Here is a 19585-nt window from a genome sequence, read left to right as displayed (position 1 = left end):
ACATGTTTCATAAAACCCTCTCTGGATTCAAATTCATAATGTATCATCTGTCTGCTTTGAAAAAAACAGATTATCTGCAAAACAGTTCCCAGTATGGTAAGTTTCTTAAGGCATTAGACTTTGTGATTAATTTCATACTGTTTAGCACTTGATTGTTTTTGTAAGAATGGTTAATAAAATAGACAAACTGTAAAACCCAAGCCATACTGGGCACCCAGCCTTTTTGCTGGACACTAAAAGCATATCTTTTTCATTAAATGACAATAGGTGATTCTGAATGTTGCAGTTTAAAAATAATTTCTAAGCCAGCAAGCCAAGAATCTGTAGAATATTTTTAAATGGTCTTTGCCAGATGTTCTGTTCCTAAAATAAGCAATAGTGAGACTGTTAAGTACTAACACAAATGGATGGAATATTGTAGGAGAAAGGATGTCATTGAGATGCAATAAAACCCCACAGACCCTTCCTGGGGTGCTGTGCAGACTCTGCTGAGGGTTATGAGTAGCATGAGCTTGGCCAATGTACAGTGTCCATTTCAGGAGAACACTCACTTCAACCTGCTGCTGATTGCAGGTCAGTACAATAAGCACAAGGACTATCAGAAAGCCAAAGTGTCTCATCTCCAATGTCAAGGACTGCCCAAAAGCAGCTGATTTTTTTTGTTTTCAGATGTAACACTTTACTGATCATCATGCCATGACTGTACTGATTCTGAGGAAGTTTTCCCAGTGTTTTAGGTATTGTCCTAAATTGTTCATTAGCAATTATGCCTGGATCCTAAAGCCATTCCTCAAATAAGACATTCCCCATTTCCCAAAACGTTAGATTGCTAATAGCTGGTTACTGCTTTTCACTCTTTGCACATAAATGCTTTTGCAGAACTTACAAGTGTTTCAAACATCAGGAACTGCCCATGGAATTTGTCTAAGTTATTCAAAGGATTAATAGCAAATAGCTGATGCTCTTCTGCTTCATATCCAAGTAAGGGTAAAGCATCTCAGGGCCAAGTTTTTATAACAATCCAGGAAGGAATAGAATTGTAAACATAAAAACTGAAATATAGTGTTTCTAAAACTGTGATCCATGTGATGCAGAATCTGTTTTTCCCAGAAGACTGAAAAGTTGGGTATGTGTACATTTTTGACTCTTCCCTCAAACCTTGGCCCTAGGACACCTGAAGTCATGGGCAGACTGTAAGGAGCCCAAAGTGGCTTCTATGAAAAATTACATGATTGGAGCAGATTCCACTGAATGAGAAGATTTCCATAAAATTTCTGTGGTTTATGAAATTCATACCTAACACTGTTTTGTCAGACTATCAGGAGAGCATTGGTGCTGCAATTCACACTGAGGTAGTATCCCTTTATGGCAAACTTTGCCATACTATTTGTTCACATGCTCTGTCAATACATTAATATGTATATGAATATACATGAATATACATGGATACATGTCCATACAGGGAATCTATGAACTATACTTGTATGCACTTCTAGTTCATTCTAGTTCTATTTTACTTTCACATCAAGTTGTACTACGGGTCTTAGTTGATACAAATCCTGTTTGTATAAATCAACAGTTCCTCATAATACATGCATCAATCTCAAACAGCATTTAAGCACATATGTTGGCTGAATCCTGAAGGAAGCATTTCTGCTGGCTTCATTGAGCCTGGAATTTATCTTGTGTGTATGGGACATCAGTGAAAAACAGCCCAGGTAGACAAAAGAAGCTGGACAGAATCCCATGTTTGGTAGAGAGGAATGTTTGGATATAAGGATTAAGCATAGCCACTATTGTCTCCAGTTGCTTTCTAAAAAAAATGTTTTCAAGCTAATCCATTTTTATTACAGTTGTATTCTGTTGTCTGTTTGTAAAATCTGAAGGATTTCTTTAGCCAGGTTTAACCTCTAAAGTTACTTACAGGATAAATTGAAATCCGTATCAGGTCATGTGGAGCCCATGTACATCTTGGCTCCTGACATTACCTAATGCTAATGTTGGTGATAAATCACTGCTATCCATATTAGAGACTCGTGGTCTTACCTTAATCATGCTAAAATGGTAGGCAAATACAAGCATGGCCTCTCATCCTCCATACAGAAGTCTGAGCCCTTACAGAATAAATGTGAACCACAGAAACAGAGATATTTCCTTTTCAATTGATGTTATAACATCTTTACCCTTTTCATGGTATGTTACTTCCACTGATGTGCTGAGACTGCCAGAAAAAAACCTCAGATTGAACCCAGTTATTTAAAATTATTCACATAGATGGTTTGCCTGGCAAACAGAGGCAGCTAATTAAAGCAGTGTTAGTCAGCACCATTAAAATGACAGATTAAGCTTTGGGAACAGTTCTGGTTAGAAAGCAAGGTATAGCAATAGAGCTTTGAACAATGCAGTATATTTGCAGTTAATTAATCTGATTCTAGCCTGTGTTTTCTAACACACAGAGTAATGTACGCTGGTATCAGTATTAAAAAGCTCAAACATGGCACTTAATAAAATAATCCACAGTGACTCTAATTTCACATTCTGCAGGAAAGTATGATACCATGGGGGAGTCTGAACCCCTCTAATTAGCCATGATTTAAAAAACATTAGGAAAGAAACCAAGTCTGAGTTGAAGAAAGTTACACAACAGCAAAATTAGACAGACAGAAAAGCTGCACCAGACAGAAATTGTATTTGGACACAGAAAATAAACAAATCTACCTTGCAGCTCCAGGAAAGGATAAGTTATGCTCTCCAGTATGCCATCTCCAATATATGACTGTATATTTTTTTTTTTTTGCAATAACAAGTAATGTGGTCTTGATCTGAAAACTTCTTTAAGACCTGATTCTATGCAATAATGAAATATGTCCAGTCACTTAATGTGCAGTATAGGATTCAAACCATGGTCTTAGGTCCTAAAATTGAAACCGACTTTTCTTACAATTATTTAATCAAATAAGACTTCAACTGCCTGAAAGGAGGTTGTAGTGAGATAGGTGTCAGTCTCATCTCCCAAGTAACAAGTGACAGGATGAGAGGAAATAGCCTCAAGTTGTACCAGGGCAGGTTTACATTACATATGTTTAGAAGGTTTTGACAGGCAGGGTTGTGAAGCATTGGAACAGACTGCCCAGGGAAGTGGTGGCATCCTCATCCCTGGAATTGTTCAAAAAACATAAGGATATGGCACTTGAGGACATGGTTTAGTGGTGAACATGGTGATGGTACTAAGTTCACAGTCAGACTTGACAATCTTAATGGTTCTTTCCAACCTAAATGATCCTGTGATTCTCTGGTTCAATATAACCATAAAATTTTATCCCAAATTCCAGACAGGCAGATGTGCATGTGTTTTGGACTGCAAGTAATGATTTAGCTCTCACAGGCCCAACTCTGTGATTGATTAAAATAAACATAGATGAAAACAACTACCTAGTGCAACTCTCTCTGCCATCATTTTCCAAGCAATAAACGTTTCAACCTCCTCCTTCGTTATTTAGAAGCCACAGTTTAAGGGCATTTGGTGATTTCCTACAGAACTGATGTGGCATATGCCAAGGTAGATCTGCAGTAAAATTTACTGTCTTCATCCAGCACTCTGAAGAGTCATGGTGAGTCATTCAGGTATTGGTCTTTGCAAATGTCAGACTACAAGGCACACACTGCTTTTGGACAGGCATCCCACGTGGGCACAGCAATGGCCTGTAGAGGCTGTGAACAGGGCCTCATCTCCAGTCAAGGACCATCTGTGTTATCCTTTCATTTCTCCCTCCATTTTAATTTCTTTCCAGTCTTCTGCTCTTCCAGTTGCCCAAGGGCATGGAGATAACTAAAGGTTTGTCAGTCTTTCCTCCTGCAAGTACTGAAAACAATGCATTTCTGTGCCAAACACAGGTGTTGTCAGGGCTCTGTACTAGTAAGATTTTGGAAAGGTATCATTTGACACTCTTGTTTGCATTGAAATAATGGTCAATCCAGTGCTTTAGTTGTGGAAGTGCAAATACTAAGCATGTCAGGCAATGAAATATCAGGCAAGGAACCCTAACTAGCTGACTTCTGCTAGTCTCCTACAGAATGGACTTTGCTGACCCCATACACCTTCAAATATTGTAGTACATGTATGTTGCACTGACTGATTTGACATTTACCATTTAAAGTATTAGTATTTGTTGGACCAATGTAATTAATATATGCTTTTATGGAGATCTCAATTACAGTGTTTAATGCCAGTACATATCAGCAGGAAACTGCTTTTTCACTTTAGCTCACAGCTAAAAAATATACATCTGCAGTATGGTTTCACAAAAAAATATCTCCAGTTTTACTTGACAGGTAATGAAAGGGACTATAGGAAAACCTGAATTTTCAGGCCAGGTTTTGTTTATGTGGAAGCCCAAACCCACTGTTGAAATTTCAGCTGCGTTCTTAGAAATTTGCTGTGATTTGGATTCCAGAGAATGAACACTTCACTATTATTTCCACAGAGCCCTTGTTTGAAATGTTTTTTACCATGCTGAGATGCTAAATTCATGTGAATATACTACATAAATATGTAGTGCCAGGTTCACTGCCCAAGCAGCATCAAGTAACTTACATTTTATGGGTAAGATGTACTTCCTTTGCAGAGTTTATCAACTGCTAATAGCTAAACAATCTATGGAATGTTTTAGCATAAGGTATGTATAGCTTTATGTCTTTAAAAAACATTTAACCCATGCAGTGCAGAACTCAATATGATACTGAGTTGAAGCAGGAGATTTCAGAGTTGCATGGAGAGTGCCATATTGTACACTTTGTCATATGCACTGAATTCTGCAAAGTTCCTTCATCTGCACATCTGACATTGAAATGCATGTCAGAAAAAAATCAGCTTTTGGTTTGCTTTTGGCATCTGTCTTTGATGGCCATTTTGAAAACAATGGCAACAATGAATTGTGAAGGCTACTAGGAAAAAACACTTACTTAGTACAGAGCTCTCTTGGCAGTCCTACTGTCATCATTGCTGCTCCTTTACCAAAAGGTTTGTGCCTGTGGGTGGCAGGGAATCATCCATGCCCTGTGGCACAACTTGCTAATCTGTAATTAAGTTCTTTCTGGGCTATAATACTAGAAATAATTTTTAAAAAGAACAATATCAGTACTCAGTACTAACGAAGGGGAAGCCCTGTTAGAGCAGTGCTATTGATAGTGGGATTCTGTGTGTATGCAGCACCTAATGCCTTTTACATTAAAGTGTGAAAGAGCCACATGTAACAAGTAGGCACATGGCCATGCTCCTCTGCCCTAATACCAATTGCTACAGAGCAAGGGAAAACACTGTGGACTGAGACAGGCCATTAGTGCTGGCATTGCAGTTGGTCATCAGCATCCTGGGATTCACTGGGATGGTCAAATCAAAGTGCCATTTACCCAAGTTCAGCATGACAGTATCATATCACTTGTACTTTGCAGTATGACAAAACTTGCCCTTCCATAACAAAGAGAAATGAGAGAGAAGGGAAGTTTTTCTTCCCCTGCTTTTATGACATTGTGAATTATTGAGAACATTGGCATGAAATGTTCCTTTCCCCTTGCTTCCAGAAGACTCCCTTTTCTCAGTAAGCAGCAAAATCACTGGGAAATCCTGTGAATACAATGGCACCACCTACCACCATGGAGAAATGTTTGTGGCTGAGGGACTTTTCCAAAATAGGCAAGCAAACCAGTGTGCCCAGTGCAGCTGCTCAGTAAGTAATATGATTTGACAGATCCCTGCTCTGTCTATGCTCCAATTCTCCTTTCTAGAAGATGTGATACTGAAATACAAGCAGTACACAGCAAAGGCTGGGAATTGAGAATTAATGCTGAAACTCATGAGAGTGCTCAGAGCTAGTGTGCAAAATAAATGCCAGACCTCTTAAACACAGTGCATACCCTGCATCTGCTCTAATTGAGCTTACAGGGCAGAGGCACCAGGTAAAATATTGCAGCTTGGCATATACAGAATATTTGACTTCAACCTAACTGGAAAATACAGCACTAAATGAATGACTGATTTCATTTAGACTGAGCTGATAAGTAAAGAGCCCCAAGGTTGAAAGGGGGCAACTCTGAACTGGCACTAGGCCACATTCCTGAGATGTCACAATTCAAATCCAGTATATTTGAGCAGTTACCCAGTGACTCTTCAGAGTCTGAACCAAAATATCCCTCTCAATCCAGTCAGCTCTTCAGTATCAACTATTGGCAGCTCTCTACTTCCTCTCATAAAGTAATCCTCATACTCTTCTTCATGAACTAAGAATTTCATAGGCCAGATACTGAACAGACTGCTCTCATCTAATGTTCTGCTTTTGCATAGAGTGGCATTTATGTAAACTCAGATTTAAGCTTGTCTGTGAGGTTCTTGACCTCTGGTGCTCTAAGGCACCAGCTCTGGAGCTCTTGGCTCCTACTTCGTCAGGTTATCTTCTAAATAAGCAAAACAGCTAATAGTTAAAAAGGTTATTTATTATAAAACACCTCTGATTACAAAGCACATCAGTCTCAAAAGCACGCAGACAAACAATGGCAAAAGCAGTAGCAAAGCAAAAGCAAATGGCTAAAAGCCAATTGGCTAAAAGCCAAATACCTAAAAGCACCAACTCTTCCCAATACAAACTCTTGTATAGAATTTTTCCAACAAGCTAACACACAAATTTGGACCACCACTCCTTAACCTATTAGAATTCTAGTTTCTTAACATGCTAGGTTATGTATAAGGCTACGCATATCACGTATCTTGTTCTATCTGAAAAATGTACACAATATTCTTACTATAGCTCTATTATGTCTAAGCAGTGTCTACAACTATGGTCCTGGAGCCTCTTGCTGAAAATATCAGTATGTTTTCAACCTTCACTAGAACTCTCACTTCTATTCTGGCATTTGAAACCTTTCACTTACTAAAAGCACTAGAGCTCCTACTAAAACTTACTAACTTCTACTTAAATGTCTACTTTATGTGTGAGTGGCTTAATATACTTCAACCCATCCAAATGCTTTAATTCAATCCCTGCACTCTGATTTCTTTCTGAAGAATTCAGAGAGACTCCTGACCCACTGACTCCAACACATGTCCATAAAAAAATGAATATGCAGTGCCAGACAACCAACGATTCCTTCTAATTTCTCTTTTGTGTTTTACTGGCAGGAAGGAAATGTGTACTGTGGATTGAAGACTTGTCCCAAATTAACTTGCTCTTTCCCAGTTTCTGTTCCAGAGTCCTGCTGTCCAGTTTGCAGAGGTACGTTCAAGCCCAGTCACAGAAGGACAGGCTCTGAATTTACTCCTTCCCCTTTCAGAGCCTTGTCTGTACACCAGCACTGTCACTCAGGACCCTGTCTGCAAGTTTCCAATGTAATTACAATCCAATGCATGTTGGGAAATAACCCTGCTTGTACCAGCAAGGTAACATTGCTACCTTTGTTTTCCTAAATTGAAACAAGGTGCGAATGATCTGGTGATAAAGTTGCAACTCCCTAATGGGGAAAATCAAGGCTTCAAATGGTGTATGGACATTGCTGCCATTAGTCTGGGTGGAGAAGCTTTGTAATAAAAGATGAGCTTCTACCTGAAAAGTTACCAGACCTACTCAAGTTGTGCAAGACACAAGAGTTTCAGTTCAGAGGCAAGGGCAATTACTCCAATTTAAATCAGGTGTCAGACAATGGTCAGGCGACTTCAGTATTTTGCTAGCAATTGTATTTTCGATCTTCTAAACACAGGACACTTGATTATAGGGGCCTTCCCGGCCTCTCTGAATATCTAAACCTAACTGTCTATCTAAAATCCCAAAATGTCTGAGAATTTCTAAATTTATTTTATCTCACTAGTAATATTATGGCACTTGAATACCATTTCCAGGATATCTAAGTATCTATGGCCTGTTCTTAAAGATGCAGATAAGCACCTAAAGGTACCTGTGCTTCTCAGAAGTGCCACTCATAATATCTGTGATGCTGGGATGCTTTGAAAAACTCTCCTACTTGCACCTTTGTGCTGCCCTATTCTTTTGATATTCTGCTCGTTTGAACTCAGTACTATTGGATGGTAAAAATAAGTATTATCTAGTTGGTTGTATAATTTTCCGTATGTGTAAGAGTTGCATAACACCAACCAGCACAACAGCCCCTGACCTGAGGAGTTGACTGAGTGCACAAACTGAGCAGTGAATGGCTGAACCAGCAGGAAGGTACTTGGGAGTGCATCAGTGCTAATAAAGAGATGCAGGGATGCAGAGAGAGCCCTGCACACTTTGAAGGAATGAGGTCCTGCACTGGAGCTGTGTAGTCCTGTCAGTGCAGCAGGCTGACAAAGCTGCTTACTCCAGGGACCAGGCAATGGTAATTAACTTATGTATGGCACCATGGAGGACCTGAGCTGATCTCTCAGAAGGGCAGTGCTCTGTGCTGCATGGACATGTCACCTCAGACAGAACAAGGATGAGGATCTCTCTGCAGTGCTTCTTTGCATAGAGATCATTCCTCATTCTTTGCTGCTTTGCCATATTACTCTACAGTATCTTTACAAATCTTGAAAGTTTTTACCAGACAAGAAATACAGTGGTATACTGTTTAAAATGTACCATATTGACAGTTAATTAAAGTAAATTCTTATTAATTGTCTGATGTCAATTGCCAGGCAGTTATTTGGGCTGTATCTGAAACCAGCCTTTTCCAGTTACAAAAATCAGTCTGATTTTCAAAGTACAAAGCTATGCAGTAAACCAGCCTTACACTGGAGAAATCAATCACTTCAGACACAGTCACTAATGAGAAACTGGTTCATTAGGATTTCCATATGAGAGGTGAGATTACATCAGATTTTGCACTAGATCCAGGGCTTTTTTAATGTATTCTGCTCTTATTTAAAAATGTTAAAATGATCATTTATTTCATAATCTACCTTGTCCTTTTCAATATGGCAGAATCTCTTTTATCTCTCCTCTGTGTTTTCTGTGAAATGCAAGCCTAAAAAAATACTTGCAAAGAACTAGCACAGCTCGTGGGGAGGAAACTGTGAGTTCAGTTTCTCCTCCCTGCATGGCCAAGTATATTACTATCAAAATTTGCTGATTTTCATATTTATTCCTCTGCTACTCACTAGACCCTAATACAGCTGTAAAGCCAAGTGAGACTTTTCCCCTCTGTATCTCCCAAGGTGTTGCACTGTTAATACTCTAATGGATACTGTTCTGCTTTGTGTACAGGAGATGGAGAATTATCTTGGGAACATTCTGATGGAGATATATTTCGACAGCCAGCCAACAGGGAAGCTGTAAGTGGGACCTACAGTTTAAAAACATACTTTCTTGCTGTGCAATGCATGCCAGTATGTTGGGGGAAAAGAGAAAAGGATAATAATGGGTCCGAATATCTACTGCCTTATTCTAGACTCTGTGAATCTAGCCCAAAATAGGTTTCTTTCAGTCAACGTGTATTCATGACAAATATTGAATTAAAGCAGGAGCTCCTGAAATCTTTGGAGTTGGTTTTTTCTGTATATGCTCTATAAGACTAAAATTTGACAGCATTGGTTTGCTATGCAAGAATTGCTTTTAAATAGTAATTGCAAAATACTTGCTTCCCAGTTCACATACACACCTAGATATTTACTACAGGGTTTCACTGTCTTTGGTGGTATAAGTATCCATTAACAACTTACTGCTCCAGATACTATTTTTGTAAGAGCATTTGGAGAGAATCTGAAGGGTTTTTAAGTATTAGGTGCCCTACTAAAATACATGAACCAGCAGATCTTTGGATGAGTGGGAAGAATCATGTCTATAAAATAAAGGCTTGTAATAGGAAACCTTGAGGTTCATGAGCATTTTGGAAAATTAGTCTCTGAAAAGAAGCAGTGTTTTTGCTCTAGAAAACATGCTATATTTCAGTACTTGTTCCCTACTCATGCCCCTTGTTCATTGGAATGAGATGTGCTCTCCTGCTCCCTTTCTGTCTCCAAACAGAGACACTCATACCATCGCTCCCATTACGACCTGTCACCCAGCTCTGCCAGGCAGGTAGTCAACATTCCACGATTTCCCAGTGCCAGGAGTAACCGTGGAGTCCTACCAGATCCCCAGCAGGCTTCGGGAACAATAGTACAAATTGTCATCAACAACAAGCATAAGCATGGACGAGGTAAAGACAAGCACTTTTAACAGTATCACTCTGGGTCAGGAATCAGTCACCTAGAGCTCAAAAAGACATCTCAAAATATGCAGCAGAATCTTGAAAATTTGCACTGCTATTGAGAAATCTAATGCAAATCAGGGAGGCAAAAGCAGTAAGCTATTGAGAATATTAAATTTCTTCTTGTCTGAGATGAATTCTGCCTACACATGTAGTACAACAATGTATTTCACTCTGCAAAAGCAGTGTTGCTCTCTGATTTACTTTGTGGGATTATGCCCTGTAGTTCTGAGAGCTCAAGTGAGTGCTTTGTGCCACAAAGGACACCACAATGCCTTTAGATTCACTAACTTGTTCACACAGTGTTTGTCCTGGAGGAGATTGTGTTTATTTTCTTTACACTCTTTGCTATTTTGTAACTTTTATAGCTGCAAACAGCACATATTTCAACTGCCCTGCAAATCTCAGACTACAAAGCTTTGCCACAGTATCAGGAGGTTTTCTCCCTCTGAGACTTAGCAAATTATTCTCATGAAAGACAGTCTCATGTCTTCCCCCACCTTAAACAAATTTCCTGAGGCAGTGGGATACAAGGGATGATCTTCCTCCCCCATGACTAACACAAGAGGCAGAGTAGGCAGGTACTGGATCCCTGAACTATAGAGAGGCAAATTTAACCAATGGAATGAATCTCACTCTGTGAATCCTTTAGTGCCTTCTGCTAATAGAATATAGGACATGCTACATTTTGGGGACAGCAGAATTTTAAGCTCATCTGGCAAACCATATTCAAGTCATATTCCTCATGTGCTACAAGAAGGACAAAAGTAAAGGGAAAATACCAGTTCACAAGTTAGTGGGACAGCAGGTTTTGTACAGTAAAAAGGGTGCAATGCTCAGTTCCCACAGGGCATGTACCACAGTGAACAGAGGTCTGCAGGAACAGCCTAGGAAGCTATAAACAAAATAGCTGTAAAAACACATGCTCAGAAGAGCATTTATCCAGAAATACCAGTCAGCATACACTTGGAAACTACCTACAAAGAGTTAAAATCCCTTGTATTAGGGCCAACTAATCTTTTAAGGTATTAACTAACAGAAGGAATGTTGGCTATAAGATCTTTATTATCCACCTGAACAAGCATGAAAAAGCTTTCAGATCATGCCAGTGTTTTATGGTGAATCTAGGAGCAGGAATCTCCACACAGTGCAATGTCTATGACATGAAATTCACACATGAAGACATCATCAAAGCAGTTTCTAACTGACTTGTTTCAGCAAATAAAGGGCATACAGATGAACAGCATATTTCTGGATGCAGTAGAACTTCAGACATTGACTGCCTGGAGAGTGTCTGAGAGATCCCTGTGATAGAAACAGGAATGCTGACCATGTGTTTTCTTTTGTTCCTGTGCAATTAACAAGTGTTTTATTAATTAATGCACGTCCCTCGAGACACATTCAACAAGTTAAACACACAACAGCTCTCTTAACATGCAAATACTGTGCAGTTGTGTGGATACAGATTTATCATTCTGAGCATGAAGAGCACTGAAAACAGGGTAATAAAAGTTATTTGCCAGTATTTGGCTTCTACTGGAGGTTTCATCTGCTATCTCAGAGTATTTATTTAATTGTTCTGTGTCAAATAACCCTTAAAAGACAGAGAGTATATATCCATACATTGTCATGTATTATCCCTTCCCCTGTCAGGGAGAACTCAGGAAGTATTTATGTCCATAAAGGGTCTGGAGAACTGTGAAAGGGGGAAAATAAGTCCATGTAAGCATACAAATTAGCAATAATATGCTATTTAAGCATGTATGAAGCTGCTGAGCAGCTGAGTACTTACCAGTTTTTTCATTTATAGTTTTTTTCCCCCATGTTCTAGGTATACAGATAAAACTTATATTTTGTTTGAGAAACAAAACTGTTTCCTACCTACCTCTAAAAACCCCCATTTCTTTAAAAAGAGTTTAAAAGTAACAAATTATAAACCAAATGATAGTATAAGCTCATGAAAGATATTGCAAAAAATACTCCCCATAAATCTCAGTAACTCACTAAAGTATAAACCACTTGGTTACATCTGTTACGAGTTAGATATAAATTTCAGATTACAGATAAAAATTAAATTGCTTTTGAAAGTTACACGCAAAATAGGAAAATATTTTACAAATTAAAAAGTTTATAAAAATGATGGCATATTAGAAAAATTGGAAATATTTACAACATATCCCAGCTTCACTTTTGTTGCTCTTGCAAATCAGGCAGTGCCCTTTCTTTCACCTTGTTAGGATTAGTTTGCATTTTTCTTTGTGTTTATAAAATATTTGAAAAGAAAGAAGTAGGATTTATAGGACAAATGGAAACATGGTGTAAAGTGATTTAATTCCCATCAACTGCTGGGTGACCCAAAGTGGCTTCTATCAGGCATGGATTTTTCCACTCTCTTTATGTCAGCTGTATTTCTCTGACTCCCAGGGGCTCTGATGAATAAATATTCTGAAGTTCTTAAAAGCTTTTGGAATGAAATTTCAGTCCCATATGCATCTTTTCATGTTTTCTTGTGATTCCAAAAGCTAAATGAATTTATATACCTATCAGCATATATATTTCCAAAACCAAATTAAACTTCATTTTGCAAGTATTCTGTGTTTTTTTCTGTGTGCTTCATAGCAGAACTCTCATGTATAAGCAATAAAAGGCCCAGGTATCACTAATCCATCCAGTTGATGGAATTACTCTCACTGCAAAGGCCATGTTCAGCAAATGGCTGGAGCTGTGCTGATGACTCTCATCTGCAAATTTGATTAAAATGCAGCCAAAGCCACTCTAGCAGGCTGTGTCCTGTGTGTGGAATGAGAATACAAGGGGAAGGGAGTAGGTTTTCTAAGTTGGTTAATGCAGAACTGAAATGCATGAACTGGGGAGAGCTAGTCAGACACTTGACTCAGATGCCTTCATTGTTTTCCACAAATTATAATGGACATCAGCATCAGCAGGGTTGGCATCAAGGAAAAACTGCTGAGGAAAGGGTGACTACAGGCTCAGACTTACTTTAAGTAAAGGAACTACAAGTTAAAATTAAGCAGAGTTAAATTTAAAGCAGAGAAATGGGCCTGAGATGCTAACAGATGATTTATGGAGACACTACTTTAAACAAATGTGCATTAATCAAATGAATATTTATAGATAGGTAGCCAGTGAACACACATTTTCCAGTTGTACCTTTTCTTCTTTTTCTTTTCCTCTGCAGTTTGTGTTTCAAATGGCAAAACATACTCACATGGTGAATCCTGGCATCCCAATCTCCGGGCCTTTGGAATTGTGGAGTGTGTGTTGTGCACCTGCAACATCACCAAGCAAGAATGTAAGAAAATTCACTGTCCAGAACAATATCCCTGCAAATACCCTCAGAAAGTAGAAGGAAAATGCTGTAAAGTCTGTCCAGGTAAAACAAAGTTGATTGCAGACCACCTTTTTGCTGTGCATGTTAAAGGGCTTGGCTCAAGCCTCCTGATCACAAGCTCTGATGTGAACAGCAGCAGCTGTGCCATGTTCCAGTATGTGTGTACAGAGACCTTGATGCCTGGCCACCTCTCCTCTTGCTGCTGCACCTCACAGGAGACATGCTGCTGGTACATGAGCAGGCACTGCCTTTCTCTCTGCTATTAACACGACTTCCTGATGCTCATTTCAAAAGAGAGTACTACAGAAATGTATACAGAAAGTTCATTTCTGCCAAAAGACTCCCATCATTCCCCTACCACAGTGCCTACAGAATCTTCAAATAATTTTCTAGCTTGTAAAATCCACATGGGCATCACATGATGTCTGCTTTTTAAAATATACCAGAAGGATTCAAAACTCTGATTGGTGTCAAAATTACATAACTTAATCCTTAGAATAAATTCTGACTTAGCAAGATTTAGCATTGTGTCTATGCTGCACTAATGATAAAACTTACATAGACATTACTAAAATAAATGCTTACAGGTAGTGAAGAATCTCCTAAAAGGATTCAGTGGTTTGCCAAATGAAAAGCCATGTTTCATGTATTATGAAACTTAAAGGACTGTCCAGTTCCCTTATGTACCCATTTGTGTGATTGTTTGGTGATGCACTGGGCAAGAATGCTCTGAGGAAATCAGTTGCTCAGACATGTAAAGAAACATGCACACTTCCCATCTTCTTCTGCTAGTCTTGCTTACTGGGAAAAAGCCACGATGCAGTGGCAGTAGGCAGGCAGGAAGTGTGTATCTAGGTCTTTGAGATACTTGTGAAGCAGAGATCCACAGCTTTTTGTTAATTGGAAGAACAGCCAACAAAGCCTGGCTAGCAGGCTTCAATAGAAAAATAATGGCAAAGAGAAGGTTACTGCCTTGTTTATTGAGATCCTATGTGCCCATTTTAAAGAAAGCTGAACCTTTTCCTGCAGTCTGTCTTGTGTATCTGGAGATGTAGTAGTTATTAGGTGTTTCCACAAACAGTAGTCTGAGTCTCTGAATTGCATAATCTGCCCTACACTCCTGCCCAACTTCTAGTTGCAAACAGAATAACTACACTTTCTACTTTCTACTTCTGCTCTGCAAGAGATAATGTGCACTGTGTCTGGCTCAGGCTTGCACTGAGCCACATGTCTGCTGCCTAGAAAAATACAAACCTTACAGATTATTTTCCTCAGCTAAACATTAATTAGGGTCTCTTCACTCTAACCAACTACCAGTTTTCATTTAGTTCTTCTATTACCCCGAGATTTCTAACATAATTTCAAATATGCTTGAAACATAGGCAACAGGTTCAAAACTTGTGAGGAGTCTCCCAGATCACATTGTTGTACACAGCTCATTTCCTTAGGAAACTGGATTGCAAGTATAAATACTGTCTTGCCACCATGGACAGGCTACCATAACCTGGAAGAACACTGTTAAGTGTTTGTGTTAACAGCTGGAGATGGATTTGGGTGGCCATACAAATGAACATGCTACTTTCAAACTAACCCTTCTTGACTATTGATGCCAAGAAAATTCTGGAAGACGTAATTAGAGCTGCAGTATGTTTTCTGTCCTTTTTGTTTTTTAAATAGAAGATGTGCCAAGTCAAACCTTTGACAACAAAGATTACGCCTGTGGGAAAGAGACATTTCCTGTCTATGAATCCATTTTCACAGAGGAAGGAGAAACTATTAGGAAAATTGCAATAGAGATTGAAAAGCCACCTCAAATAGAAATACATGTGTGGACAATTAGAAAAGGTGAGTTGAGCAGGTTCTTTCTTTAAACAGTGTATCATCTTCCATTAAAATCCCAGGACAGTGTACAGATCCAAGCATTTTGATTCTTTTGGCTCTTTAGAATATCACTGTTACTGCCACTGCCAACATACATGAATTTTTCTGTACAAAACTCATTTGAAACACACGAGGCTGTAGTTCTGCTGACTTCTACCCTTCATTAGGAGTGAAAACACAATGAGAAACAATTTTTCAGTATTACTCTGTGTAATTTATTGGAGATAAATGGGGAGTAGGGTTTGAACCACAAGATGGACCAAAAAGCTTTCCATTGAAATCGGTCTGTCCTGTCTGCCATAGTGATGATACACCCATGATGGTACATATAGGATATGGGCAAAATATGTGTTAAGGATTGAAACAATATCTTTTACTAGGCTAAGGGTAAAATTAGAACAAAATAGAGAAGCATTCAGAAGCCCAAGCACTGCTGCAGATAATGAACTTTCAGTCCAGTAAAAATCTCCAGCCTCATAAAAGTAGTCTCTATCTACTTTACACAAAAAGCGTACGATCCTTATAGGAAACCCTCACATAGTGCACCCTTTTGCAAGGAAATGATACATCTCTAGATGCTTTAAAGGAGAAAGCCAAGTCCAAAGTGTGAGCAGAAAAGAAATCACAGAGCATTGGGTGGTTCACAACTACCCTGTGTGTTTAAAAAGCCACAAAGCCTAATAATGATTTGACAGTCGTTGCCTGCTGACTCAAAATGCTGACTGCAAAATTATGCTATTTTTCTCCAAGGTAGTGTGACTTTTGGCTTCTGTTGTAATCTTACATTTGCTTATAATAAGGAAGGATTCAGCCAATTTGGAAAAGAATCAGCTAATTCTGACATCACTCACAAACTTGCTGGAATCCCAGTTTCACAGGAGGATTTACAGGGGAATGGCAAAAAAACCAGAGGCATGGAAAAACAGAATTTTAAAAAGAGTAGACTGAAAATTTTGCAAAAAGGCAGGACAGCACTCCAGGTTTAGAACAATGGGCACATTTCAAATAACATGCACTTCTCATTTCTTTGCTGAAGGGATTTTGCATCACCTCTATATTGAAAAATTGTCCAAGAGAGAATTTGAAGGACTTCCTTACTTCAAGTTGATAACAAGGACAACACTTAGTAAGTAAAATTCTGACTTATTGAAGTCTCTACTCTCCATATAATCATAGCCATGAAAAACATTCTCTGTTACTCATCCCAGTCAAATGGATCTACTGAATTTTTCTCTAGTATATGATCACAATATTACTTAAGTCTAAACTTAGACTTAAGTAATCAAAATACAGCAAGTTAAAATATAGATATATGTAACAGTAGTTCCTGTACATGCTTAGTCTTCTGTGTTTTGATAAAGTACAATATAGAATCTTCTCTGCCCATGCTAGCATAAATCTGAAATATGACTAATGTCAGTACAGGTGCAGAATTTGGATTTATTTATGTAACATGTCAAGTTACCACAGTGTTTTAGAAAGTAATATAGGATTGAAAAAAGTCAGATATTTTTAAAGGAGTTCTACATACACTTATTTTGTATTTGAAAGATTACTTTCCTATATTCTTAACAATATCTTCATTATTAAAACATGTTTTATGAAAGGACATGTACTTCTTTTATCACTGTTGATTCAATTTGGTTTTTATATTTCATCCGGTTTGGATTGTGACAGTAGTTAGCAATTACTAATTCAGCTAATTTGCTCACTGAATTAAGATCTATTTCTAATCCCTAGTTCTTTTGCATTACAACTGGTAATTTTTTTCTATATTTTTTTTCTAGTTAAAAAGGTTTTTTTCCTGAAATAATATGTTCTGAATTGTTACAGACCTATTGAGATACAGATTGTTTTCATATATGTTTTCATTCCCTATTTTTTTGCTGTCAGCCTTCCATAAGCTTGTCATTGTTATCTGTAATGTAGTAGTCTAGTTACTAGGACAGCTTGCATTTCTATTAATAATATCATAAATGTGTAGAAATACTAATTTCCATCACACTTTGTATTATGCACAGGTAGGAGGAGTTCATTATGTACATGAAAATTTAGCTGTGTTGCTTACCAGCTTTTAAATACTTTGGTTTACCAGGGTGTCCAGTGTCATAAAATGGTTGAGTAAATATAGCCAACTTACAGGACTTATTAATTTAAAAAAATAGTAATATTCTGATCCATATTTATTTTCTTAACAAAGTTGTTTTGCCTGGAATATGTTACATGGTTGTAAGATTCTTTGAATATTTTCCATGGGAGGACTGGACATTCCCTCTTTGACGATTGTGAATCAGTTGGTTTGCAGAGTGCTTGTAAATGTCTTCAAAGTCCCTGTGCCCTTTTCTAAGTCAATATCTGTCTCTTGTGTTTTTGTTTTCAGGCCAGTGGAAAATATTTAGTGAGGGAGAAGCTCAGATCAACCGAATGTGTGGAAGCAGAGTGTGCAGGACTGAGCTCGAGGATTTGGTAAAGGTTTTGTACCTTGAAAAGTCTGAAAAGGGTCACTGTTAAGGGAGACAGCAATGGAGGGAAAAAACACAAGAAAACTTAGGAAAACTTGGATCTGCAGCTGGACTGCAGGCTTATTTTGCTTGAGTCAACAGTTGCCCTAAACCCCAAAACTATAATGCAGTAATTATTTACAACATGCACAGCAAATTTGCTGCTTTATGTGTAGTGGTCTGTGTCAACCATTCAAATATCTCCTCCAAGAGTAGAAGGCTCTGTATTACTGGTGGGTTAAGGAGAAAGAAAGACTGCTTTCCCAGAGTTGCATCTCTTTACAAGTTAAAAAGAGAAAACATAATATTTTTACAATTATTATTTGGCAAGATATTCAAACTAATGAAAAGGACACCTAATAAATGTACAGGAGCTATGGAGAGCATTCTGTCCTTTCCTGAATTTATACCATTTCTGGTGTTGAAGTGACTCATGGATTTCTTGTAGAGGTGGAGGAAAAATATGAGTGATACAATACTCATATTGGAGGCATAAAAACCAGATATAAACTGACAGACTCCTTAGCAGCCTGCCTTTGGGATGATGTCTTCTAGCTGAGCAAACAAAGTCCCTAAACTGAACAGCAGGTGTTAGTGGCAGTCACTGTATTTTTGTAGCAATTGGAACAAATGTTCCCTTTTAAGTGGTTTTCACTGTTTCCTCCACTGCTCTAAAAGTGTTAGTTTCCTATCATAATTCTAACAACTTCATTCTTCTGGGCCCTATTTACACATGCTCTTGGCTGGTAAACCACCTTCTAAAGTGACATGGCAGAAGGTAGTGAAGTACTTGCAGTATTTTCAAACTAAAGCACTAAAACTCATGATTTATTAATAATTAATAATGCCTTAAAGGTTGTGAAAAAACTTAATTTATTCTGATTTGTTACAAACATAATCTGGATATATCTGAGGGTGACTTCTCAATTCTCATGTTTTGAGGACAGCTCTCTCTCCCTTGACAAACACCAAACAGTATAGGCTTGTAGAGCACAACAAGCAACTGCTTTTTCTTTGGGAAGAAACTCAAATCTGAGACATTCTGTTAAATTTAGTATAGCATGTCTACAGTCTGTTTAAGAGAGGTGACTTTCATCTCCAGATTTTAAACAATTTGAAAACTTTGAACAATTTGAAAATTTTTCACCAAAATCCTGCACTGCCCCATGGCTGCAAGGTTGAATCAAGTCCCAGGATGAAAGTGACTTTGGCTGCTTTTGCTCCTATTTTCTACTCCACAAGCAGACAGAAATAGTGCTGTTGAAACACATGCTAGGAAACAAAGCTTTATAGAAATGGCCTGAGCCAGGGGCTGGTGCTTCACAGGGAGTGAAATCAACAGCGACAGCAAGGATTTGGAGGTTTGTCATTCCTCCAGTGACAGCACTCAAGGGTGTCCACATTCCTAAAGGGATGAAGTTGTGGGAGACTTTCTGAACACCAGCACTGATACTGAACACCAAAAGCCAATTCAGGCAGAGCTTCACCATCCTAAGGGGATCCTTGGCTAGGGCAGCAGACCCTGGCAGTCTCCATCAGCAGTGCAGGCCACAGGAGAAGTTTCCTCCATGGCACCCAGCCCCTGGCCATGCTGCCTGAGCCTCAGGAGGAGCTGGGTGCTGGGCTTCTCAGCAAA

The 19585-nt window shown here is 38.5% G+C and overlaps 1 protein-coding gene across 3 annotated transcripts in view; it reads left to right on the top strand.

Annotated features, from left to right (window-relative positions):
* The window catches only part of CHRDL1 (chordin like 1), a 35090-nt gene extending 16335 nt beyond the window's left edge, over window positions 1–18755 (top strand). For 2 of the 3 annotated variants that reach the window (XM_079318694.1, XM_079318693.1), the window contains exons 5-12: window positions 5581–5726; window positions 7172–7265; window positions 9231–9298; window positions 9990–10164; window positions 13415–13609; window positions 15245–15412; window positions 16485–16574; window positions 17829–18755. In XM_079318694.1, coding sequence (XP_079174820.1) covers window positions 5581–5726; window positions 7172–7265; window positions 9231–9298; window positions 9990–10164; window positions 13415–13609; window positions 15245–15412; window positions 16485–16574; window positions 17829–17959 — 1067 coding nt within the window. In that variant the 3' untranslated portion in view covers window positions 17960–18755. The remainder of the gene's footprint in view (window positions 1–5580; window positions 5727–7171; window positions 7266–9230; window positions 9299–9989; window positions 10165–13414; window positions 13610–15244; window positions 15413–16484; window positions 16575–17828) is intronic. The other variant, XM_079318695.1, reaches the window with a different exon arrangement.
* Window positions 18756–19585: the final 830 nt, after the last annotated feature.

This window comes from Erithacus rubecula, assembly GCF_903797595.1.
Source record: "Erithacus rubecula genome assembly, chromosome: 15".
In the NCBI taxonomy this organism is placed as follows: Eukaryota; Metazoa; Chordata; class Aves; order Passeriformes; family Muscicapidae; genus Erithacus; species Erithacus rubecula.
This window is presented reverse-complemented; position numbering and strand designations above follow the sequence as displayed.